The sequence below is a fragment of the Macaca nemestrina genome, chromosome 20 (assembly GCF_043159975.1).
Source record: "Macaca nemestrina isolate mMacNem1 chromosome 20, mMacNem.hap1, whole genome shotgun sequence".
NCBI classification, from domain to species: Eukaryota; Metazoa; Chordata; class Mammalia; order Primates; family Cercopithecidae; genus Macaca; species Macaca nemestrina.
The window spans coordinates 48663976-48688111 of record NC_092144.1 but is presented as its reverse complement, the minus strand read 5'-3'; the positions used below and the strand labels follow the sequence as shown (position 1 = coordinate 48688111).

The 24136-nt window shown below is 52.7% G+C and overlaps 1 protein-coding gene and 1 non-coding gene across 5 annotated transcripts in view; both read right to left on the bottom strand.

Annotated features, from left to right (window-relative positions):
* Positions 1-607: 607 nt before the first annotated feature.
* Positions 608-24136, bottom strand: part of LOC105495367 (SPT5 homolog, DSIF elongation factor subunit) — a 36034-nt gene continuing 12505 nt past the window's right edge. For 2 of the 4 annotated variants that reach the window (XM_071086769.1, XM_071086770.1), the window contains exons 4-30: positions 20972-21037; positions 20409-20420; positions 19825-19894; positions 19639-19707; positions 19460-19525; positions 19120-19150; positions 18750-18818; positions 13057-13308; positions 11268-11357; positions 11097-11167; positions 8653-8758; positions 8351-8444; positions 8125-8261; positions 7235-7390; positions 6986-7132; positions 6004-6150; positions 5777-5902; positions 4782-4866; positions 4352-4471; positions 4167-4269; positions 3951-4078; positions 3756-3861; positions 3162-3320; positions 2881-3049; positions 2565-2768; positions 1103-1198; positions 608-1023 (exon numbers count right to left, since the gene is read on the bottom strand). In XM_071086769.1, coding sequence (XP_070942870.1) covers positions 880-1023; positions 1103-1198; positions 2565-2768; positions 2881-3049; positions 3162-3320; positions 3756-3861; positions 3951-4078; positions 4167-4269; positions 4352-4471; positions 4782-4866; positions 5777-5902; positions 6004-6150; positions 6986-7132; positions 7235-7390; positions 8125-8261; positions 8351-8444; positions 8653-8758; positions 11097-11167; positions 11268-11357; positions 13057-13308; positions 18750-18818; positions 19120-19150; positions 19460-19525; positions 19639-19707; positions 19825-19894; positions 20409-20420; positions 20972-21037 — 3023 coding nt within the window. In that variant the 3' untranslated portion in view covers positions 608-879. The remainder of the gene's footprint in view (positions 1024-1102; positions 1199-2564; positions 2769-2880; positions 3050-3161; positions 3321-3755; positions 3862-3950; positions 4079-4166; positions 4270-4351; positions 4472-4781; positions 4867-5776; positions 5903-6003; positions 6151-6985; positions 7133-7234; positions 7391-8124; positions 8262-8350; positions 8445-8652; positions 8759-11096; positions 11168-11267; positions 11358-13056; positions 13309-18749; positions 18819-19119; positions 19151-19459; positions 19526-19638; positions 19708-19824; positions 19895-20408; positions 20421-20971; positions 21038-24136) is intronic. The other 2 variants (XM_071086771.1, XM_071086772.1) reach the window with 1 other exon arrangement.
* Positions 9211-9281, bottom strand: LOC139360566 (small nucleolar RNA ZL116). Its single transcript, XR_011618044.1, has one exon. It is a non-coding gene; the product is annotated as a small nucleolar RNA ZL116 (small nucleolar RNA).

Here is a 24136-nt window from a genome sequence, read left to right as displayed (position 1 = left end):
CCCATCTCCACTAAAAATACAAAAAAATTCACTGGGTGTGGTGGTGCGTGCTACTGGGGGGGCTGATACAGGAGAATCGCTTGAACCTGGGAGGCGGAGGTTACAGTGAGCCAAGATCGTGCCACTGCACTCCAGCCTGGTGACAGAGCAACACTGTCTCAAAAAAAAAAAAAAAAAAGAAAAAACAAAAAACAAAAAAGACCATCAAGCACTGTATCCTGCACCACAAATCTAGGTTTCCTGGAGGATACTGTGATTTTCACTTTGCATAATTCATGCCTGAATAAGATATAATGTCTTCAATCACATGACAAGCTCTACTCTGATCATCTCCTTCCTATGTCTTCTCATACACATTCCCCTCAAGAGCCCTCTGGGGCAGGTGCTATCACTATTATCTAGATGGGAAAACAGATTCAGATAGCGTCCTGTTATTTGCCCCAACCACAAAGCAAGGAAGTGGGGTCTGCAAATGACCCCACTTAAAGACACCTCATTCCCACGGCGCGCGCACACGCGCGCGCGCACACACACACACACACACACACACACACTTTTAGACCAAACAGCTTCGTGTACACACACACACACACACACACACACACACTTTTAGACCAAACAGCTTCGTTTTATTGAAAGACGGTACAACAAAAGCAAGCTGTGGGGAGGAGGTACAAGAAGGTAGGGACCCTCCCCCAAACTCTACTCAGATTCCAATGAGCACCAGGGAGGGAGAAGATGGAAAACTAAAAAGAAAAATAAAAAGGAAATCCAGAATGATCGGCCTAGCCCTGCAGCAGGATCTTGTGTCACAGTCAAGGGCCAGGGAAGGAAGGACGACCACTCTTCACCGGCCGAAGTCCACCCGCCCTGCCTGCTTCAGGCTTCCAGGAGCTTCCCCAGGAAGCGGAGGTTGAGGATCTTGAGCTGCTCATCAAGGTCCATACGGACAATGCCATCCTCACCATCAATGCTCAGCAGGACGCCCGTGGCTTCCCGATCCTCGCCTAGGATCACTTTCACCTGGGGGTGGGGGTAACGTGGTCAGGGTCCGTGTCAGCACCCAACACCCCCATCTTATCTCCTTGCCCCCTGCCCTTACCTTGTTGTTCTTGGTGGGGGTGATGGGCTCCAGGTGCTCACTGGAAATGCTGACGACCTTCTCACTGTCCTTCAGGTACACGGAGCACATGCCCCCCTGGAGGATGGGGACAGCTTGGTCAGCCTGTCCTGCTCCCAACATGGGACTGAGGCCCACACTCCAGGGGACACAGGCTCAGGGCTCATTCTGAGAACTCAAGGTGAAATGGGGGCAGGAAAGGCCAAGGCTGGGGCTGGTTCCAAGGCCTGGGGCCTGTGGTACATGTCAGGGTAGGTGGACAAGGTGACCCAATCAGCAAGGGAAGCATCAGAATGAAGCTAACAGGCAAAAAGGAGACTGCTTCTTGACTCTTCAGGACCCAAACTTGCCTCAGCATCTTCCCCACACCTGCTCCTTTTCCTGGACCTGGTCTCAGGGACCACCCCATGGTCTGCAGGCCCCACCAGAGCTCTGGACCTCATCTTGGTCACCTCCCTTACCAATAAGCCCCTAGCTCTGAGGCCTGGCCATTCAGCCCGTGAAGGCCTCTCCCACCTGCCTCCTGCCTCATCCCCACAGCCCTGCACTAGTGCAGCCCAACCTCCCCCTGGGCTCCCAGCCAGTCTCCCCACCCCCAATCCATCACTGATGGATGGAGAATTCCACACCACAGATCTGCTCCCACCCCTCTCCTGCTGAGATTCCTCCTTGGCTCTCCGGCGCCCTCTGGACAGTCTAGGTCCTCCAAGCTGGTGCAGCCAACTCTCTGGTCTCATCACTCACTTTTGTGTGTTTTTTTTTTTTTTGAGAGGAGTCTTGCTCTGTCGCCCAGACTGGAGTGCAGTGGCATGATCTCGGCTCACCACAACCTCCACCTCCTGGGTTCAAGTGATTCTCCTGCCTCAGCCTCCTGAGTAGCTGGGATTACAGGCGTGCACCACTACGCCCAGCTAATGGATTTTTTTTTTTTTTTTTTTGTATTTTTAGTAGAGACAGGGTTTCACCATATTGGCCAGGCTGGTCTTGAACTCCTGACCTCAGGTGATCTGCCCACCTCAGCCTCCCAGAGTGCTGGGATTGTAGGTGTGAACCACTGCCCAGCCCACTTTGGCTCTTTATGTTCCAGCCACAACAAACCCTTCAGCTCCCGGACATGCCCAAGTTCTCCTCACCTCCAGGCTTCTGCACATGCAGTTCCCACCATTTGGAACACACTCAACCCAGTCATTTTCCTTAGCTTACTCCTATTCATTCTTCAGGTCTTGGCTCAGATGTCTCCTTCCCCAGGCAGCCCTCTCTGATTCCCCACTAAATCGGGTAAGATGCCTCCTTCGGGTTCACATAGCTCCCCTTGCCCTCTAGGCTTTCTCCATTCCAGCTCTGCCCACTCTGGGCTATCACCATCTGGGGACAGGTCTGTCCCCAGTTTAGGGGGTACGAAGGAGAGGATGCCTGCTCACCCACCACCCTGGGCCCCACGTACCGTGACACTGCGGATGACACCTGTCTGTCCCACCACCTGTGTATCCAGGTAGGTGTCCCGCACCTTCACCTGAATGTCAGTGGTTACCCAGTCGCTGGAGTTCTGCTCGATGCCTGAGCCTGGCGTGTGTGGGTTGTAGCCACCAGGGGAGGGAGCTCCAGGTGTCATAGGACTGTAGCCAACAGGGCTCGGGCTGGGGCTAGCCTGCAGGGGAAAGAGGAAGTGTCATTGGGAAGAGTCATCTGGCTTGGCCAACCCTACAGGCCCAAGGCCACCCTAGCCCACCACCCTGAAGTGCAGGCAGGCAGACCATTACCTGATAGGCCATGGGTGAGGGTGTAGGGTGGTAGCTGGCTGGGGAGTGGGTATTCTGGTAGCCTGCTGGGCTTGGCGCCACCTGGTGGTAGCTCTGGGGACTGGGGCTGGGCTGGTAGGAACCTTGTGGGGAGGGGGCAGCATAGGGAGAGAACTGGTCTGTGTTGTACCTGCAGAAACAGGAAAGAAGGGGGCATTTGTTGGAGCAGGGAGGGGAAAGGAGGTGGTGGCTGTAGGAGGGTTTGGGCAGGGGCAGAGGAGGGCGGGCCCCAGTGGACTCACATGGCCGGCGTCCCTGGTGTCTGCGGGTTGTACTGTGGGTTGACCTGTGGGGACGAGGGGTCTGGGTAGCCAGGTGTTTGAGGATTGGGGGTTCCCCCATAGGCCTGCGGGGACGGGGTGGGCTCATCGTCGAAGGCATACTCATATTCTTCCTCAGCCCTGTTGGGAGAAAAGTCTGTTGAGAGCAACTGTGGTGATAATGCGGAGGATGCTTCCAGAACAGCACCCTACACCAGACCCCGAACTGAGGCAATTTCATTCTCACGGGAGCCCCATTCAGAGGCACTCCTGATGTTACTTCCCTTCCACAGCTGACACTGTGGCGGAGAGAAATGAGGGTGCCCTCCCAAGGTCACCCCACCCAGGCAATCTTTCTCTAGGCCCAGGGGCAACCACAATCACTACTGATTGGGGCTGGAGAGGAGGCCGCTTTACCCCTGCCCCGCCATGCTATGCCTCCTCCTTCAAAGGGACCAGCCTGAGGCTGGGAGCAGAGAATGCTGGGTGGCCCCACAAACCCCTCCATGCCCAGACAGCCAGCATCACCCTCACACGCACCAGCACACACCGGAACCTGGGGAACCCTGGACTCACCGTGATGGCGTGTTGGGGTTGTTGGGGTCCCAGGCCCCACTCTGGGCAGGAGTGCGGCTGCCATCATGCAGGGGCGTCTGCGAGCCGTAGTGTGGGGTGCGGCTGCCTGGAATGGGGGAGATGAGTGTGTCTGTCAGTCCTGTCCCTCCTCTAGGTTCCCCCAGCCCCTCTTCCCTGTCCCCTGCGGGCACTCACCATCCTGGAGGGGCGTCTGTGAGCCATACATGGGTGTTCGGGAGCCAGAGCCATACATGGGAGTCTGGGAGCCATACATGGGCGTCCGCCCATACGTCGAGGTCATGCCACCCGGGCGCCGTGAGCCCCTGTGGACATGGAGAACAAATGGGGTGAGCAGGGCCCTCTCACTGCCCAGCAAGCCCCAGCCTGGTCCTCCCCAGGCCCCGCCCGTACACCGTGGTGAGCCGCTGACGGTCCACAGAGATGGTCTGGCAGGTGGAGTGCAGCTCCACACGGGCTGTGGACTCTGTGGCATCCTTCACCACACCGATGTAGCCTGCGGGGGGGCAGGAGGTCAGGCTGGGCAGGCTCTCCTTCACCACGTCCCTCCCCAGGCCTCCACAGGCCTCGCAGGTCACCTTTGTAGGGCCCCTGGGAGATGCGCACAGTCTGGCCGATGAGTTCGTTGTCCCTCCGGCCCCGGCCCCTGCTCATGCCACCACTGCCGCCACCTGGACTACCAAAGCCGCCACGCTGACCTGGGGATGGGGGAGAATGTCACTGGTCCCCCACTGCTGTGCCCACAGCGAGGGCACCATCAGAATGCCCCCTTCACTTGCTTGACTCCTCCCTACTTGGGTTAAGAGCCTCCTCTGCCCACCCCCCGCCCCTTGGCTTTCCTATGGAAGCCCTGACCATTCCGGGCTGTCACTGCGGCGTCTACCCTCCTTTGGGTGGTGAGCCCCCTAATAGCAGGGCCTAGCCCAGCACAGGCACTGAGTGTGGGCTGAACAACCAAGTTCCTTCCAGCTGCTTCTACCCACCACATCCCGAGCCTGAACCCCTCACCTCCAGCACTGGGGTGCATGGGGCTGCTGATCCGGGGACTCATAGGCGCAAAGCCACCCACGGTGAAGTTGGTCACATCACGGGGCTAGGAGAGAAGCAAGGAGTGAACTGGCAGGCAGGGGATGGGGGTGGCAGGGTCTGGGGACAGTCCCCCAGCCCCCACACCACCCTGAATGCCTCCAGGTGGGAACAGCTCCTGCTAGGATCTGCCCTGCTGCCACCCCTCCCTCCTTCTGGTGACAATGCCTCAATTTCCTTTGGGGAAACTCCCAGCCCTCTGCCATTGTAAGCCTGTCAAGGGGCCTGGGCTTCCACTGGCCAAGGAGTGGGACTAAAATATGGCTAGTTAGGAATTTAAACCCCTAGAGACACAAAAACCACAAACCACAGGAAGTCTTCATTCCAGGTGCAGGGCCCTGAGGAGGCCACCCAGCCACCCACACCAGAGGCCTGAATTCCTCTGTGCCACCTGCTCCTGCACACTTCCCTACAAGCCCCACCTCAGGGCCTTTGCACTTGTTGTTCCCCCAAAATGCTCACTCTCCATCCCTTCATTCAGGTCTCTGCTGCAATGTCGCCTCCCACGGAGGCCTTTCTTTACCCTCCTCTGCCTAAAATAGCAGCCCTGGTCACTCCCTGTCTCCTGAGCCCGTTCTGTTTTCTTCACAGCGCTTGCCTCACGCTGTACGATGGGTTTATCTGTCCGTCCATCTCTGGAGTATCGGCTCGGGGAGAGCAGAGGATTTTTTTGTCTTGTTCACCACTGGTTCTCCAGTGTCTGGCACCTAACAGGTGCTCAGTAAAATGAAATGAATAAATAACTTGGTGAACAGCTCAGAATCCCAAATAAACCTTTTCACTCTTTGGCAAGGACCTGACAATGACACTGCTCTCCTAATCCCTCAAAAGCCCAATCTTGTCACTTCTGGGGCCAGAGGCGGCTGGAGAGCTGAGCCAGGTACCCAACGCACAGGGTCCCGCCATGCCCACCTCACCTTCGAGCCCCCAGCCAGCACCAGGTGGCGGGTCTTGCAGACAAACATGCCCCCGTTCTCCACCAGTTTCTTGCAATGCAGGAAGGCGAAGCTTCGGAAGAGATGGCGAATCTCCCCCTCTCGGCCCTAGCCAGGGAGAGAAGGGTCACTCTCTTGGCCATGGCCCCCTCACCCCCAACCAACCAAATTCCTTCAGATGCAGTTCAAAAGCAGGAACTTGTACTCACTGAGTGGGGGCCATCAATGACCTTAACGATGTCTTTCACATGGATGTTGTTCTGCTCTGAGTCCAAGGCCACAGCAAAGCGGTTGTCTTTCTTACGAGTCACGGCCTGATGTCTGACAGTCACCACCTTCCCGTACATGTTCAGCACCTACAGAGGGAGAGCAGGGAGGCTATGGCGGAGAGAATAGGAAGGGGAGACACGGGGCAGGGGTTCCCTAAAGTGGGATAATCCTTCCTTGCGGAAGATGGTTCCAAGCTCCACAGGGCATCAACTCCCTGGCTGCAGGGCAGGCCGGCAGAGTGCCACCCTTTAGGTACTAGGTCAACCAAAAATCTTCCCAGTCATTCTAACACACTTTTTGGGAGGAGACTCCACCCCCTGATTGGGCAACAGGGACCTGAGAGATGGAAGGGGGCACTGATAGCAACATAACAGCTAATTGTTCATCTATCACTCTGTGTCAGGCCCTGTAAGATTTCACCTCAAAACTTCCTCTGAGGTGGATTCTATTATGATTTCCATTTTACAGAGGGAAACTCAGGCTCAGAGAGGGTGAGTCACTAGCCCAGGGTCACACAGCACAGAAGCAACAAAGCCGAGATGTGGATGTGGAGTCCAGGGTCCTATGTACTGTGCTCCGTGACTCCCACATCCATGAGGAAGGGGCAAAGGCAGAAGGACACATGTGGCACTCCATCCTTGAGCGAGGAACAGCCACCAGGGTACAGATCTAACCTCAGGGAATCATTCACTACCAACAGAGTAGACATTGCTCTCGTTTCCATTTTACAGGGTGTGAAACAGGCACGGGGAGGGATCAATGACTTGCCACATGCCCACTATCAGCCAGTCAGAGGTGAGTGACAGAGCCAGGTGTACGACCCAGAGCAGTCTGGGGGCTCTGCCACCTCCCAGGATGAGGGGTTGAGGGACAGGAAGCCTCCTAAAATCAAGTCCCCGCCACAGAGCACTACACACACACCTGGAAGGTCTCCCGTTCTAGTCGCACGATGACACCCACAGTCTGGGGATCCAGCTGCACCAGCTCGCCCCATTCATGCTGGCCCCCAACATCCACACCTGATGCTGTCTCTGAGCAGAGCTGCAGGTCCCGGGGGAGCACCTTCAGCTGCCAGGGATGGTGAAAGGGGTGAGGCCCAATCCAGCTGGCTTGCCTACCTGGGTCTCCTCTTGGAATGTGCACCCTTCCCCAACCCTTCCATCCACCTACCTCATGCATGGTGAGGTCAGAGAACAGGATAACAAAATTCTCCTCTACCCGCACAATGAGGCCTGTGTCGCCCTCGAATCGGCCAGCAATCACCTTCACGTGGTCCCCCATCTTGAAGTATTTCCGAAGTTCCTGGGCTGGGAACTCCAACATGTCCTGGGGGATTGGGTGTGGGGACCATCGACGAGCAGGTGAGGGGAGACCACCACAACCTGCCTGCCCCTCCTGTCTTCAGAATCCACTCATGTTCTCAAAAACCCCACTTAAGGCTCATACCACCCACCCCAGACTACCTTAGTCCACCTGGACGATCCCTCAGACTGCCCCAGAAGCAGCTGACCCCAGACACAGGACACCAACCTGGACAACCTTTACCCCAGCCCGCCCTCAAGACACACGATGCCTACCTATACCCACACAGACAGCCTGCCCCTCAGACACAGGACCCCCGACTGGAAAGCTCCTCAGCCCCACCCAGAGACAGCCTCACCCCACACATCACATTAGGCCTGCACAACCCCTCAGACACACACCAGACACAGACACACACACACCCCCCAATCTAAGCAAATAAAATCAAGCCCCCACCTCGGACTACTCCATGGTTAATCACACTCTCAACCCAGTACTGCCCAGGTATCTTGCTTTTCAGAAACGAAAGATAGACCAAGCCACTCTCCAGAGACAGACACCACCAGGCAGGCTGCTGCCCGCCGACCCTGCGCTATACTTAGACAGCGCCTCTCAGGCACCTGAGAACACTAGAAGGGCCTCAACTTACCCTCTGGGAAACCAGGTGTCACCAGGCACACCACCATGTCATATAGCCACATACAGTCAGATGTGCCTGAACGCACCAACCCCTGCACCTGGGAACACCGGGCACCCACCTTGAGGTCCTCATGCTTGGGCATGATGGTGATCTTGTTGCCATCCACGCTGAGGATCTTGCCCTGCAGGTTGATGAGCTCACCCTCACAGACCTCCACATTGTCTCCAGGTTGGAAGTTGTGCTCCCGCTCCTTCCCTGCAGGGGCAGTCATAGGGCTGACTCAGGGGCTGCTGCCGTGGGCCGCCCCTGCTCCTTGGCGCAGGTTACAGAGGGGGATCAAATACCTGTGCTCTCAGTCACCACCTCCAGGTCGATGCCCTCTGGCTGGTCCTCAAACTTCTCTAGCTCAGAGAGTGTGGGCTTCACACCCTCCGTGATCTAAGCCCCGAGGTGTGAGGGGAAGAGAAGAAAATGGACCAATGTCAGTGTGACAGCCCAGCTCAGTGGGCTCCAGGGGAATAATTCTCCTAGGGAACACTCCTAACTTGAGGAGTGGGACAGACCCAGATAACCCACAGCCCAAGGCCTGGCCTGCAGGAGAACACTCACCCCACCCCATTACCAATGCCCCTTCTGGGACCCTCACCACAGCAGACATGGCGAAGCTCTTGAACAGAAAGCCCTTCCGGCTGTAACGGTTCCCCTCAAAGATGAGGAAGTCACCATCAGAGGCAACATCGCCCCCCAGGGACCTGGGATTTTATGGGGGAGAGAAAATTAGAAGGGAGAGTCAAGGAGACAGTCTTCTTGTACCTCAGTCTTCTCAGCTGGCTACAAGGAGAAAGGACCCATCCCATCCCAGCACACACCCTCTTGGCAGCAGTGACTTCTCACAAACCCCAAAGGCCCGCCTCCCACCTCCCTGCACTCCTCCACCCACTCCCTGATTTATCTGTCACCAGAGCACCGATCACCATCTGACAAGCTAGTGTTTGACCTGTCCCCGTAACTAGCATGTCAGCTCCAAAAGGTCAGGGATGTAACATTCACTAAATTTCACCAAGAATAGTGCCCAGGACACAGGAAGTGTGCAGTAAACATTAGCTGAACAAAGTAACAGTATCAGACAATGATATCAGTTAATATTCACAGAGCACTCAGCCTGGCCTGCACATTCATGACCTCACAGACTCTTCCCCAAATCTGTGACATCAGTAACTGCTCATCATTCCAGGTGAGGGAATGCAGGCTCAGGAAGGTCACACCACACACCCAAGGTTGCCAAGCCAGAGTCTCGACAGGATTCAAAAGCAGGCAGGTGGGACTCCCAAACCTGTAGCCCCTGGCCCTGAATATGGAGTGGGGGCCGCTTAGGCTTAGTCCTGTTCCATGTCTCCAGGGTGGGGAAGGAACCTCCTTCACTCTCCAAAAGGGAAACGCATGGGAAGAGCAGGTCAAGTTCCTTCTGCACTCATGCAATCGCCTTCTCCCATGGTGAACCTGGGAGAGGCCAGCATGCTCGGCTGGGCATGTTGGGGTACTTGCTGAGCTGGCTTGCTGCGGGGTGGGGAGGGGAGCACTAGGGTTTGCTCTTTGCAGAGAGAGGTTCAGTTGAGTCGAGACCAGTGGTATAAATGGGTCCAAACTCAGGCAGGTGAAGTATTAGCAAGGCCCCTGGGCGCAGACTGAAAGGTGCAGACTGAAAGGTGCATTCCACAGCTCTTCCTTTATCTGAAGGAAAGCCTGACTGGCTGAATCACACACAATTAGTTCTAGAACAGGACCAGAGGGAAGAGTGTTACCAGCACCTCTCATTTCTCCATGTCCTCCTCTCTGTCCTCCCTGCCGGAGCCCCCAATTAACCCTGGGATGTTGAAATTCCTGGGCTGCTCCAATTCTCTACCCAGCTGGGGGGCATCCTGAGGGAAGGGGGCTCCATACCCCCCACATCTCAAGTGGGCATAAGGAGATCAGGAAAGGAGACTTTCTAAAACCCGACACAGTCAATCCCTTTCAATGTATCATACCACGGATCACACTTTATATGCCAAGTGCATTCTGAGTACATACACATACTAATTTATTTAATTCTCACTAATCATCTATAATCTGAGGAAGCAGAGATTGTTTTCATCAATCTTTTTTTTTTTTTTTTTGAGACGGAGTCTCGCTCTGTTACCCAGGCTTGAGTGCAGTGGCACGATCTTGGCTCACTGCAACTTCTGCCTTGTGGGTTTAAGCGATTCTCCTGCCTCATCCTCCCGTGTAGCTTGGATTACAGGCGCCCACCACCACCCTTGGCTAATTTTTGTATTTTTAGTAGAGACAAGGTTTCACCATGTTGGCCAGGATGGTCTTAAACTCCCGACCTCAAGTGATCCGCCCACCTCGGCCTCCCAAAGTGCTGGGATTATAGGCGTAAGCCACCGTGCCCAGACGCATCAATCTTTTTAAATATATTTTTAAAACTTTTTTTTTTTTTTTTTTGAGACGGAGTCTCGCTCTGTCGCCCAGGCTGGAGTGCAGTGGCCGGATCTCAGCTCACTGCAAGCTCCGCCTCCCGGGTTCACGCCATTCTCCTGCCTCAGCCTCCCGAGTAGCTGGGACTACAGGCGCCTGCCACCTCGCCCGGCTAGTTTTTTGTATTTTTTTAGTAGAGACGGGGTTTCACCGTGTTAGCCAGGATGGTCTCGATCTCCCGACCTCGTGATCTGCCCGTCTCGGCCTCCCAAAGTGCTGGGATTACAGGCTTGAGCCACCGAAAACTTTTTTCTTATTATTATTATTATTTTAAAAGATGGGAATCTCATTATGTTCCCCAGGCTGGTCTCGAACTCCTGGCCTCAAGCAAGTCTCCTGCCTTAGCCTTCCAAAGTGCTCCCTCCTACTGTGCCCAGCCTCATCAATCTTTATAGCAGAGGAAACTGAGGCACAGGGATGTGAAGTGACTTGCCTGAGGCTATACTGCCAAGCTAACCAATTCACAGGCTAAACCTGTGGTGGGGCCACCCCTGTGGAGGAACCTGCAAAAGGCACATTCTGCATACCGGCCCTGGGGACCCAGCCCAGCCAGTCCCCAAGGACACGCACCTGATCTTCTCAGCGTCAAACAGCCTCTGTGGAGGCCGCTTAAACTTCTTCCTTTTGGCAAACCAGTCTTTCTATGGAGGAAAGGGGTATGGGTGGGAAGGGTGAGGAAGGGGGCTTGGCCACCAGCGGGATCGAGCGCACCCCCTCCCCCAGGCCAGATTCCCCGAGTACCAAGCTCATGCGGGCCTTGATGCGATCGTAGTCGATGCGCGGGATCATCTTCAGGGAGATGGTGTTCTGGCTGGGCTCCACGTAGTCCACCTGAGCAGGGCGAGCAGGAGGTCAGCAGGGTCGCACCCTCCTCCCTGACCCCAGACACAAGAAGGGTCAGGAGATGCTAGGAAGGAGAAGGGACATAGGATGGTGGGGAAGAAGCCAGGCTGCTGACAACTCCCAAAAGTCCCACTCTAGCTGTCTCTCCCCTCAGCTCTGGCACTGAGTAGCCACTGCCTGCCTGATATCTCCACCTGGATATCTTTTTTTTTTTTTTTGAGACGGAGTCTCATGCTGTTGCCCAGGCTGGAGTGCAGTGGCGCGATCTCGGCTCACTGCAAGCTCCGCCTCCTGGGTTCACGCCATTCTCCTGCCTCAGCCTCCTGAGTAGCTAGGACTACAGGCGCCCGCCACCGCGCCCAGCTAATTTTTTGTATTTTTAGTAGAGACGGGGTTTCACTGTGGTCTCGATCTCCTGACCTTGTGATCCGCCCGCCTCGGCCTCCCAAAGTGCTGGGATTACAGGCTTGAGCCACCGCGCCCGGCCTCCACCTGGATATCTAAAGGTCCCTCCAATCCAGGACAACTGCAGGCAAACCGCTGACTCCCCCAAACCTGCCGCCTCCCACTCCATTCTTCCCTCTGCTCAGGCACACAACCTGGGAGCCATGCTTGACTCCTTTCTTTCTCTCACACCCACACCTGATCCATTGGCAAATTCCATCGGCTCTGCCTTCAAAATACCTGACCTCTTCCCCTCCTCCGCTGCAGTGTCAGCATTCCAAATCCAAAAGTCCAGAATGCTCAAAAATAGGAAACCTTGTGAGCATCAACATGATGCTCGAAGGAAATGCTCACTCTCGGATTTTCAGATTTGGGATGCTCAACTGGTAAGTATAATGCAAATATTCCAAAAGCTGAAAAAATCTGAAATCTGAAAAACACCTCTGGTCTCAAGCATTCAGGTTAGGGACACTCAGTTTGTATTAGGGTCTTGATCCCATCCCACCAGCACTGCCACCTGGGCTACGGCAGCAGCCTCCTCCCTGGTCTCCACGCTCTTGCCCAAAGGTCCCCTCCAGGCTATTCCACGGTTTCTCAGTCTTGGCACTATTGACTTTTTGGGCCAGGTAATTTTTTGTTGTGGGCAGCCATCTTGTGCATTGGAGGATGTGTGTGTCTAGCATTTCTGGCTTTAACCCGCTAGACACCATAATCATCAAAATCCTCCCCAGCTGACATAACCAAAAATGTCTCCAGACATTACCAAATGTCCCCTGGGGAAACCTCACCCTGGCTTGAGAACCAGTGGTCTAGTCTCAACACAGTCACCAGAGAAATCTTATTAACACTGAAGTCAGCCTGTGTCCCTTAGAGACCTCCCAACCTACGCCAGTAAATACCAAAGCCCTTGTGAGCTCCCTGACTCATCTCACGCCATCCCTGCTGCAGCCAGTGACTGTGCCATCCTATCTCACAGGCCGCTCCTGCTGCCTACAACACTCCTCCCCAAGAGCTCCACATGCCTCACGCCCTCCGCTCCTTCAGACCTTTACTCAACACGCCTGGGAATGTGCACAGAAGACAGTCATCCATTTCCTGTGTGCTCACAAAACCCAGGCTCTGCTTCACCTCATCTGAGTGGGGTTCTATTCTCCATAGCACAGAGAGTGGGAAGGACAAAAGAAAAGGAAAGGAGAACAGAATGCAGGGACCCTGACCCCCATGCTGCCCCGCCCCCTGGCACCTGAGCAATGTCATCCTTGTAGATGCCCCGCTTGAGGCGGACCCAGGACTTTGGTTTCAGGTTGGCCACCTCCTTCACCACTTTGAGCACATCTGTCATCTCCTTGATGGGCACCATCTGCTGGTTCCAGTAGCCAAGACGCAGGTTGCCCACCCCCTCGATGGCCTGCTTCACGTGGGTCTGCTTGTAGGCCTCCACGTAGATGTAGCCCTTCACGTGCTCTGGTGCCACTACTGACTTGATCTGCAGGGGCTGCAGGGTGAGCCGGTGGAAGGAGGAAACAGTGAGACACAAAGGCTAATAACAGAAATGACTGCCACTCATCAGCAATCCCTCTTCTAGGAATTTATCCCACAGAAACACACTGGCACAATGACATGGATACAAAGGTGTTCCTTACAGAATTATTTATTACAACAAACAAACCAGACTGGAAATTTAAAAATATCCAGGAACAGTAACTAGTTAATTGATGGCTTAATGTACCATGAAATACAATGTTGCAGTTAAAAAAGACAAGAACTGGCCAGCGTGGTGGCTCGTGGTGGCTCACACCTGTAATCCCAGCACTTTGGGAGGCCTAGGGAGGCGGATCACCTGAGGTCTGGGGTCCGAGACTAGCCTGACCAACAGGGAGAAACCCCATCTCTACTAAAACTACAAAATTAGCTGGGTGTGCTGGCACACGCCTGTAATCCCAGCTACTCCGGAGGGTGAGGCAGAAGAATGGCTCGAACCCGGGAGGCAGAGGTTGCGGTGAGCCGAGATTGCACCATTGCACTCCAGCCTGGGCAACAAGAGTGAAACTCCATCTCAAAAAAAAAAAAAACAAAACTATCTGGGTGTGATGGCACACGCCTGTAGTCCCAGCTACTCAGGAGGTGAGCAGGGGGGGGACTGCTTAGCCCAGGAGGTTGAGGCTACAGTGAGCTGAGATCACACCACTGCACTCCAGCCTGGGCAACAGAGTGAAACCCTGTCTCTTAAAAATAAAAAATAAAGGCCGGGCGCGGTGGCTCACGCCTGTAATCCCAGCACTTTGGGAGGCCGAGGCGGGCGGATCACAAGGTCAGGAGATCGAGACCATCCTGGCTAACACTGTGAAACCCCGTCTCTACTAAAAATGCAAAAAATTAGCTGGGCGAGGCGGCGGGCGCCTGTAGTCCCAGCTACTCGGGAGGCTGAGGCAGGAGAATGGCGTGAACCCGGGAGGCGGAGCTTGCAGTGAGCCGAGATCGCGCCACTGCACTCCAGCCTGGGCGACTAAGCGAGACTCTGTCTCAAAAAAAAAAAAAAAATTAAAAAAAAAAAAAAAATTAGATTAACCTGTATGTACTAATATAGAAAGATATCCAACATATGTTCTGTGTAAAAAAGTAATTACAGCCAGCCATGGTGGCTCACCCTTATAGTCCCAACACTTTGGGAGGCCGAGGCAGGTGGATCACTTGAGGTCAGAAGTTCAAGACCAGCCTGACCAACATGGAGAAAGCCCATCTCTACTAAAAATACAAAATTAGCCGGGACTGGTGGTGCATGCCTGTCGTCCCAGCTACACAGGAGGCTGAGGCAGGAGAATCGCTTGAACCCAGGAGGCGGAGGTTGTGGTGAGCTGAGATCGTGCCATTGCACTCCAGCCTGGGCAGTAAGAGTGAAACTACGTCTCAAAAAAAAGAAAAAAAAAAAAAAAGGCAACTCTTGAACCAAGAAAGGAGTGGTTACATCAGACAAAATATACTTTAAGGCAAAAATTACTACCAGAGAAAACAAAGAACGTTTTATTTATTTATTTATTTTTTTATTTTATTTTTTTATTTTTTGAGACGGAGTCTCGCTCTGTCACCCAGGCTGGAGTGCAGTGGCCGGATCTCAGCTCACTGCAAGCTCCGCCTCCCGGGTTCACGCCATTCTCCTGCCTCAGCCTCCCGAGTAGCTGGGACTACAGGCGCCTGCCACCTTGCCCGGCTAAGTTTTTGTATTTTTAGTAGAGTCGGGGTTTCACTGTGTTAGCCAGGATGGTCTCGATCTCCTGACCTCGTGATCCGCCCGTCTCGGCCTCCCAAAGTGCTGGGATTACAGGCTTGAGCCACCGCGCCCGGCCAGAACGTTTTATAACAATAATAAGGTCAATCCATCAAGAAGACAGAATTACAAATGTATATGAAACTAACACAGCCTCAAAATATATGAAGCAGCAACTAACAGAAATGAAGGAAGAAACCCACAACTCGGCGGTAACAATCGTTGACTGCAATACTCTGTTTTCAATAATGGACAGAGCTAGATCCAAGATCAACAAGGGAAGAGAGCACTTGAGCAACAATGTAAGCCAACTAAACCTAACAGCCAGCTATTGACAGAGCATTCCATCTTCAATTTCCACCTACTAAGCGGAAATGGGAAAAAAGAACACTCCATCTAACAGCAGCAGAATGCACTTTCTTCTCAAGGGCATATTGAACTTTCCAGAATAAACCACAGATTAGGCCATAAAACACATCTCAGTAAACATAAAAGAACGGAAATCATATACAGTACATTCTTCACCCATATGTAATGAAGTTAAACCCCAAGAAAAAGATACTTAGGAATTCACAAATACATGGAAACACACTCCTAGATACCAAAACTTATGAGATATGGAAAAAGCCATGCTTAGAAGTAAATGTATAGCTGTAAATACCAACTAAAAGAAAAAAAACAGGCCAGGAGCAGTGGCTCACGCCTGTAATCCCAGCACTTTGGGAGGCCGAGGCGGGTAAATCACTTGAGGTCAGGAGTTCAATACCAGCCTGGCCAACATAGTGAAACCTTGTCTCTACTAAAAATACAAAACTTAAGGCCAGTTGGCCAGGCACAGTGGCCCATGCCTGTAATCCCAGCACTTTAGGAGGCTGAGAGGTGGATTACCTGAGGTCAGGAGTTCAAGATCAGCCTGGTCAACATGGTGAAACCCCCGTCTCTACTAAAAATACAAAAAAAAAAAAAAAAAAATTAGCTGGGCATGGTGGAGAGTGTCTGTAATCCCAGCTACTTGGGAGGCTGAGGCAGGAGAATCACTTGAACCCAGCAGGTGCAGGTTGCAGTGAGCCAAGATCACGCCATTGCACTCCAGCCTGGACAATGGTGTGAGACTGTCTCAAAAAAAAAAAAAAAAAAAAAATTCAGGCTGGGCGCAGTGGCTCACGCCTGTAATTCCAGCACTTCGGGAGGCCGAGGTGGGCCGAAACCCCATGTCTACTAAAAAAACAAAAATCAGCTGGGCGTGGTGGCGGGCGCCTATAATCCCAGCTACTTGGGAGACTGAGACAGGAGAACTGGTTGAACCTGGGAGGCAGCGGTTGCAGTGGGCCGAGACTGCACCATTACACTTTAGCCTGGGCAAGAAGAGTAAAACCCCATCTCAAAAAAAAAAAACAAACAAAAAATGAAGTCTTGATATATGCTACAACATGGATGAGACTTGAAAACATTAAGTGAAGAAAGTCAGTCACAAAAGGTTAATGATGCCATTTGTATGAACCATCCAGAGTTCACATAGTCAAATCCACAGAGAAAGAAAGTAGATTTGTAGTCACCAGGAGCTGGGAGGAGGGAGGAATGGGGAGTGATGGCTAATAGGTATCGGTTTCTTTTTGTAATAATGAAAATGTCGTGGAATTAGATGGTGATGATAGTTATGAATATACTACAATATATAAAACCCACCACAGTTTACACTTTAAAAAATTAAATTTTAGGCCGGGCACAGTGGCTCAGAACTGCAATCCCCGCACTTTGGGAGGCCAAGGCGGGCGGATCACTTGAGCCAGGAGTTCCAGACTGGGCTGGCCAACATGGTGAAACCCCGTCTCTACTAAAAATACAAAAAAATCAGCCAGGCATGGTGGCAGGTGCCTATAATCACAGCTACTCAGAAGGCTGAGGCAGAGGTTGCAGTGAGCTGAGACCGCACCATTTCACTCCAGCCTGGTCAACAAGAGTGAAACTTCGTCTCAAAAAAAAAAGAATAATCAGAGTCATAACGCAAATGAAGTGACTAGAATTTTACCCCAGGGCACCATGTAGGTGGATTTGAGCACATTTTTTTTAATTACTATTATTTTTTTTTTGGGGTAGAGACCAGGTGTCACTATGTCACTACGATGTCCAGGATGGCCTTGAACTCCTGGGCTCCAGCTATCTTTTTGCCTCAGCCTCCCAAAATACTGGTATTACGACTAGCCACCACACCTGGCCAAAAGGTACCTTTTCAGCCTCCCTGTTGGGGAATCGCACCCCACAAACCCCAGTCTCCCCCATGACAGGCAGGGACACTTACCACTGTAATAATCAGGAAGACATTTCTTCCCCGCCCCACCCCACAAGACAGAGTCTCACTGTCACCCAGGCTGGAGTGCAATGGCGTGGTCTTGGCTCACTATAACCTCTGCCTTCCAGGTTCAAGTGATTCTTCTGCCTCAGCCTCCAGAGTAGCTGGGATTACAGTCAAGCGCCACCATGCCCGGCTAATTTTTGTATTTTTAGTAGGGACAGGATTTCACCATGTTGGCCAGGCTGATCTCAAACTGGCTGGTTTCAAACTCCTGACCTGGTGACCCACCCGCCTCAGCCTCCCAAAGTGCTGGGAATTACAGGCATGAGCCACTGCGGCCAGCCTTTGAGGAGGACATTTCAGTACATTTAAAATCATAGTTTGCAAACCCTGCAACCGTCCACTTGGTCCCACTGGGTCACACCCAGTGGTTCAACAGGTAAAAGCATGATCCCTAGCAGGGATCAAGTTAACTGAGAAAGCTACCAGCCAGCACCCTTTAGAGCATTTGCCCTGGTTCCCAAACTGCCAATTAAGCCTTTGACAACAACTCTGCTAAGTAAATGCAAGCTGCAGAACAAGTCCTAGCTGACAGCTGGACATAAAGCCACCTAATCCTTTTTTTTTCACGCTGGAGTACAGTGGCGCCATCTCAGCTCACTGTAGCCTCTGCCTCCTGGGTTCAAGTGATTCTCCGCCTCAGCTTCCCAAGTAGCTGAGACTACAGGTGTGCACCACGATGTCCGGTTAATTTTTGTATTTTTAGTAGAGACAGGGTTTTATCATGTTGGCCAGGTTGGTCTCGAACTCCTGACCTCAAGTGATCTGCCCACCTCAGCCTCCCAGAGTGCTGGTATTACAGGTGTAAGCCACTGTGCCCAGCTAAAAGCCACCTAATCCTAATGATGCTGAGAGGCAACCAAGGGGCCCAGAGAGGGGAAGGAAGTGCATCAGAGTCACACAGCTACGAAGTGGCAAGAGCAGGACTCAAATTCTGTCAGTCTAAAGAAAACCTGGGCCTCGGATGCAGCATTTGCTGCCTGGCACGTGGTGAAGAGGGTGACCCCAGCCCAACAGGGCTGGTGAACAGGCAAACCCACTCTCACGAAGAAAAGGTGCAGGAAGCTAGCTGGCTGACTTCCAAAGAGCTACAGGGGTGGCAGGACCCTGCCAGAAATGCAGAGAACAAAGACAACACATCTGTCAAGGCCCAGAGGAGCCCTTCCATTGAGACAGTGGTCTTGTTCTAGCTCAAGCAGCTCACTCAGCAGGCAGCTCTGCTCAGCACAGGGGCACCTGGTGCCCCTGAAGTTGACAATCTCCTTCCCTCTGGGTGTGGCCATGTCTCCCCACCAAGCCGCCTGCCTACCCAACTTACCGTGTCTGTGAACTGGTAGGCAATGAACTTGCGCATCAAGGAAATGGCCGTGGCCCGTTCCTCCCCGATCTGGAAGATGAGAGACAGATTTGAGAGAGGTGACAGGATGGAGAAAAGGACACAGGAAAGGGGGCAGGAGACAGCAGCAAGAAAGATAAAGTAGGACCAAGAGAGGAGACAGAAAGAAGGATGGACAGCCAGGAAGATGGGATGGGAGATAGCGAGTCAGTAACGTGGAGTGGGGGACGGAGACAGAAGGACCAAGTGACTGACAGGCCACAGAGACCTGGGACAGATAGACACTTCTTCCCCACAAAGCAGCCTCCCTCATTCTCCTGCCTCCTCCAAGCTCCAAGGTCAGAGCACGTACCTTACATTTGACAGTCCACAGATTGGGATCCCTAAGCAGCAGAGGAAAAGGAAGCCCTTCAGTGAAGCTGGATCTTCAGCAACAAACAGATGAACCCCCAGGGCCACCCTCTTCCTCTGTTTTCACACCCAGGTTCCCCCATACTCAGTGGCTTCCCCACGCTTCTCTCCATGAGCAAGAGGAAAGAGAAAGTGCCACCTTCCCCTCCCTACCCCTCCCATCCACCACACTGTCTGTGTGACTCTGCCCCGACTTATTTCAGGGAGCCACCTGTTTGGGCACCACCACCCCATACAAGATTCGCACCCCAGCACGGCCCCCACCATCCCAACCCCCTTACTTGACTCCTGGGAGTAGCTGCTGCTGGGTGATGTCGTCTGAGAGCTCATCAGATCCTCCGTATACCCTGAAGGGAGGAGGGCAGTCAGGAAGGAAGGGATGAAGCTCTGTCAGACCCCTGCCCCTTCCTGCTTAGGGACCACCTGCTCCCCACCCCACCTGCCCCCGCCATGCCCTTACGTCTCTCCCACAGATGACTTGGCATATTTCTTCATGTAATACTCGCCCAGTTCTTCTTCTCGCTGGTCCCTGGAGCGTGAACGGGGAAGCAAACACGAATTGAAGGTTGAGGAGAGCCGGTGGGCTGACCTACCCCCAAATCTCCCCACAGGAGCCAATCCCACCATGTTTCCCTTCCTTGCCCACCTCCAGAGGTTTTGCAGGCGGCGAGCCCCAGAACGATCTTCATCCAGGACAACATTATCAATATTGGAGGCTGAAAACAAATGGGCAGAGGGTGTAAGCAATGGCAGGTGGAGGGCAGGGGCCTGGAGAAAGTAGGGGCGTGCAGCTAAGAGGGTCAGGGTTTGGCCCTGGGGCAGGAAGATGACATCTCACAGAGGAAATTCCAACCCCTCATCCCCTACTCTGTCCTACTCAGCATCCTGCTTCTTGTCAAAAAGACTGGGGATCGGGCCCAGCAAGCTGGGGGGCTTCCAGCTGTTCCCATCTCAAAGTCACTGTCCAGGCACATCCTGGACTGCACCCCACCCTACACACAGCTACCACCCACAAATGCACAGTCCCAGACAGACACATCCATGCTTTTCCAGGTCAACAACTGGGATAGACCTGGCCCCAGAACTCCCTGACTCTGGAGCCTACATGGGTCAGAGCCTCCAGGGCCAGACCAGGGCTGGTGGGGAGGCGGTGAGGGCAGGTGCCTCAGGAAGGAGGAAATGTCAGGATATGGGAGGAAGGTTAGGGAATCACACTTTTCAGATTCTTACCTTCAATCTCTTCTACTTGGAGGAAGAGGAGGTGGTGGTGGTGGTTGTGGTGGTGGTGGTGGTGGTGGTGGTGGGCGAGGGCAGACAAAGTATGAGCCAAATTATAGCAGCAAAATCAACCAATGGGTTGGGGGAGGGGAAGGGAGGGACACAGAAAGGTTGAAAATCAAAAGTAAAGGCCAGGCACCAGGTGGTTGGGGAGAAGCCGAAATGTATGAGGCGCACAGAACGGAAAATAACGGGGAAAGGGGGGCACTGGCCCAGGAAGTGGGGGGTATCTTGGGACAGAGCTCGCCCACCCTACAACCCCAGAAGGGATTCACTGGGCCCTGGGATCCCAGAGTCCTCTCCCCACAACATCCCCACCCCACAGCCCCACCCCCCACTCATGGGCCTAAAAGGAAAAAGCAGGGAGCTGGTCTCTCTGGGAAGGACAGAAAGAAGCAAGGTGAGGACGGTGGGGGTTGGGGTGTACAGGGGATGGGGGGTGGGGGGAATGGGCTCTGAAGACCTGTCAGCCACCCTCTTCCCAGTAGTCTTGTGGAGGCAGGACCCACACACACCTTTCTCTAGGATGTCCTCTGCTCCATCCTCCCACTGGTCCTCGTCCTCATACTCATCGTCGACATCTGAAATGGAAAGGCCCAGTGGTAAGGGGCAAAGGTGAACAGCTCCCAGGACACGAAGCATCTCCTCTGGAAGATGTGCACTACAAATCCCCACTGCAAGAGGAGGACACTGAGGCTCCGACAGGGAGGCACTCGTCCAGGGCCATGCCACAGAGCTGGTGCACGCAGCAGGGTCGAGGGGGACATACAGCTCTAACTAGCTCTGTAAGTCATCCCCTCTCCTTACTCCACTCCCAAATCCCTTTTAAAAAACTAAGATCAACGTAAGCAAGAAGGAAAGTTCCCTCCCAACTATCAAAAATGATCGGTAGACACCACCTTTTTTAAAAGATGGTTCGTGGTCTGTTGGTTTTATGATTCTCGTACATTTATAACAGCTAATGCTGAGAGCATACTATACACCCTACCCTGTTCTGAGTACCTGACACAGGTTCCTCACTGATCTTCCTGGCAAACCCGAGGGAGGCATTGTCGCTGTTCCTATTTTACAGCAAGGGCTCCGAGACCCAGAGAGATGAAGGAACCTGCCCACAGACTCAGCTGGGATCTGAGAGGCAGTCTGGCTCCGTGGTCCATGTACTTAATCTCTTCACTATGTTGCATGTACTGCTTTGTAGGTATCAAACATTACACTAAAAACTTAATACATGCACATAATGAAAAACTCCAATGTTATAGAGAATGTAGTATCAATTAAGTCTCCCTCCCATTTCTAACCCCTAGTATCTCAGTAACCTTTCTCAAAGGCAACTCCCTGACTAGTTGCTTGCCTAGAGATGATCTATGTACATATATGAAGTCCATGTAAGGCTGGACGTGGTGGCTCACACCTGTAATCTCAACACTTTGGGAGGCTGAAGTGGGAAGATCACTTGAGCCCAAGAGTTTGAAACCGGCCTGGACAACATAGTGAAATCCCCTAAATCCAAAAACTTAAAAAATCAGTTAGGGTTGCGGATGGTGGCTCACGCCTGTAACCCCAGAGCTTTGGGAGGCCGAGGCGGGTGGATCACGAGGTCAGGAGCTCATGATCAGCCTGGCCAAGCTGGTGAAACCGCGTCTCTACTAAAAATACAAAAAATTAGTTGGGTGTGGTGGTGGGCACCTGTAATCCCGGCTACTCGGGAGGCTGAGGCAGAGAAATGCTTGAACCCGGGAGGTGGAGGTTGCAGTGAGCCAAGATCACGCCACTGCACTCCAGCCTGGGTGACAGATGGAAACTCTGTCTCAAAAAAAAAAAAAAAAAAAAAAAAAAGTCTAGTCAGGCCTGATGGTGCACACCTGTGGTCCCAGCTACTCAGGAGGCTGAAATGGGAGGATCACTTGAACCTGGGAGGTAGAGGCTGCAGTGAGCCATGATCGTGCCACTGCACTCCAGCCTAGGAAACAGAGTAAGATCCTGTCTTTAAAAAAAAAAAAAAGGGCCCGGTACAATGGCTCATGCCTGTAATCCCAGCACTTTGGGAGGCTGAGATGGGTGGACCACCTGAGATCAGGAGTTTGAGACCAGCCTGGCCAACATGGTGAAACCCCGTCTCTACTAAAAACACAAAAAAGAGTGGTGGCGCACGCCTATCCCAGCTACTCGGGAGGCTGAGGCAGGAGAGTTGTTTGAATCTGTGAGGCAGAAGTTGCAGCGAGCTGAGATCACGCCACTGCACTCCAGCCTGGGCGAGAGAAACTCCATCTTAAAAAAAAAAAAAAAAAGAAGAGGCTGGGCGCAGTGGTTGACGCCTGTAATCCCAGTACTTAGGGAGGCCAAAGCAGGTGGATCATGAGGTCAGGAGTTTGAGACCAGCCTGACCAACATGGCAAAACCCTGTCTCTACTAAAACTACGAAAATTAGTTGGGCGTAGTGGCAGGCACCTGTAATCCCAGCTACTCGGGAGGCTGATGCAGAAGAATCACTTGAAACCAGAAGGTGAAGGTTGCAGTGAGCTGAGATTGCACCACTGCACTCCAGCCTGGGTGAAAAAGCAAAACTCCATCTCGAAAAAAAAAAGAAGAAAAGAAAAGAAATGCATGTAATCCATCCCGTTGCCACTGTTCCCTGCATGTAATTTTTGTTTTTTTGAGACCAAGTCTTGCTCTGTCGCCCAGGCTAGAGTGCAGATATCTCAACTCACAGCAACCTCCACCTCCCAGGTTCAAGCAATTCTCCTGCCTCAGTCTCCCAAGCAACTGGGACTACAGGTGCCCACCATTGTGCCTGGTTAATTTTTGTATTTTTAGTAGAGACAGGGTTTCCCCATCTTGGCCAGATTGGTCTCGAACTCCTGGCCTCAGATGATCCATCCGCCTCAGCCTCCCAAAGAGCAGGGATTACAGGCATAAGCCACCACACCCAGCCACATGTAATTCTTTAACACACTATTCTGTACCTTTCTTTTTTTCTCAACACTACTACAAACTCAGAGCTCTCCCACAGGAGCACAAGCTTCATATGCTATATGGCCCATAATTTGTTTAACCAGGCCCTGAACATCAATAAACATTTAGGTCACCAAATTTTACAACTGCGAACAGGACTACAACATGCATCTTTGTTCTCATGTCTTCATGCACTCATGCAAGTTTAACCATAAAGTAAATTCTAAAGAGGAACTGCTGGGTCAAAGGGTTCCTGCATGTTAAATGCTCACATGCACCGCCACATAGCCTTCCACACAGGCAGTGCCCACCAACACTTCCACCACCAACATATGGGTGTCCCTGGGAGCCCACAGCTGTCACCCAGCATGGCATCCATTCTCTTGCTCTCCAGGAACATCCAGAGCACCTCCTGTCCCTTTGACAATAAACTAGTTTTCTTCTCAGGTAAAAGAGTCCCAGGAAAACACAGGATGTGTTCTAAGTAATCTCTCTTCCCATAGGTAAGGGAAAACAAGCACATTAATTATCATCATGGACGTATGAACTAGTCTTATCTTTTCAGGAACTGACATTTGGCCATAAATATCAAAAATCTTTTTTAAAAAAAATGCGGCCAGGCATGGTGGCTCATGCCCGTAATCCCAGCACTTTGGAAAGCCAAGGCGGGCAGATCACAAGGTCAGGAGTTCGAAACCATCCTGGCTAACACAGTGAAACCCCGTCTC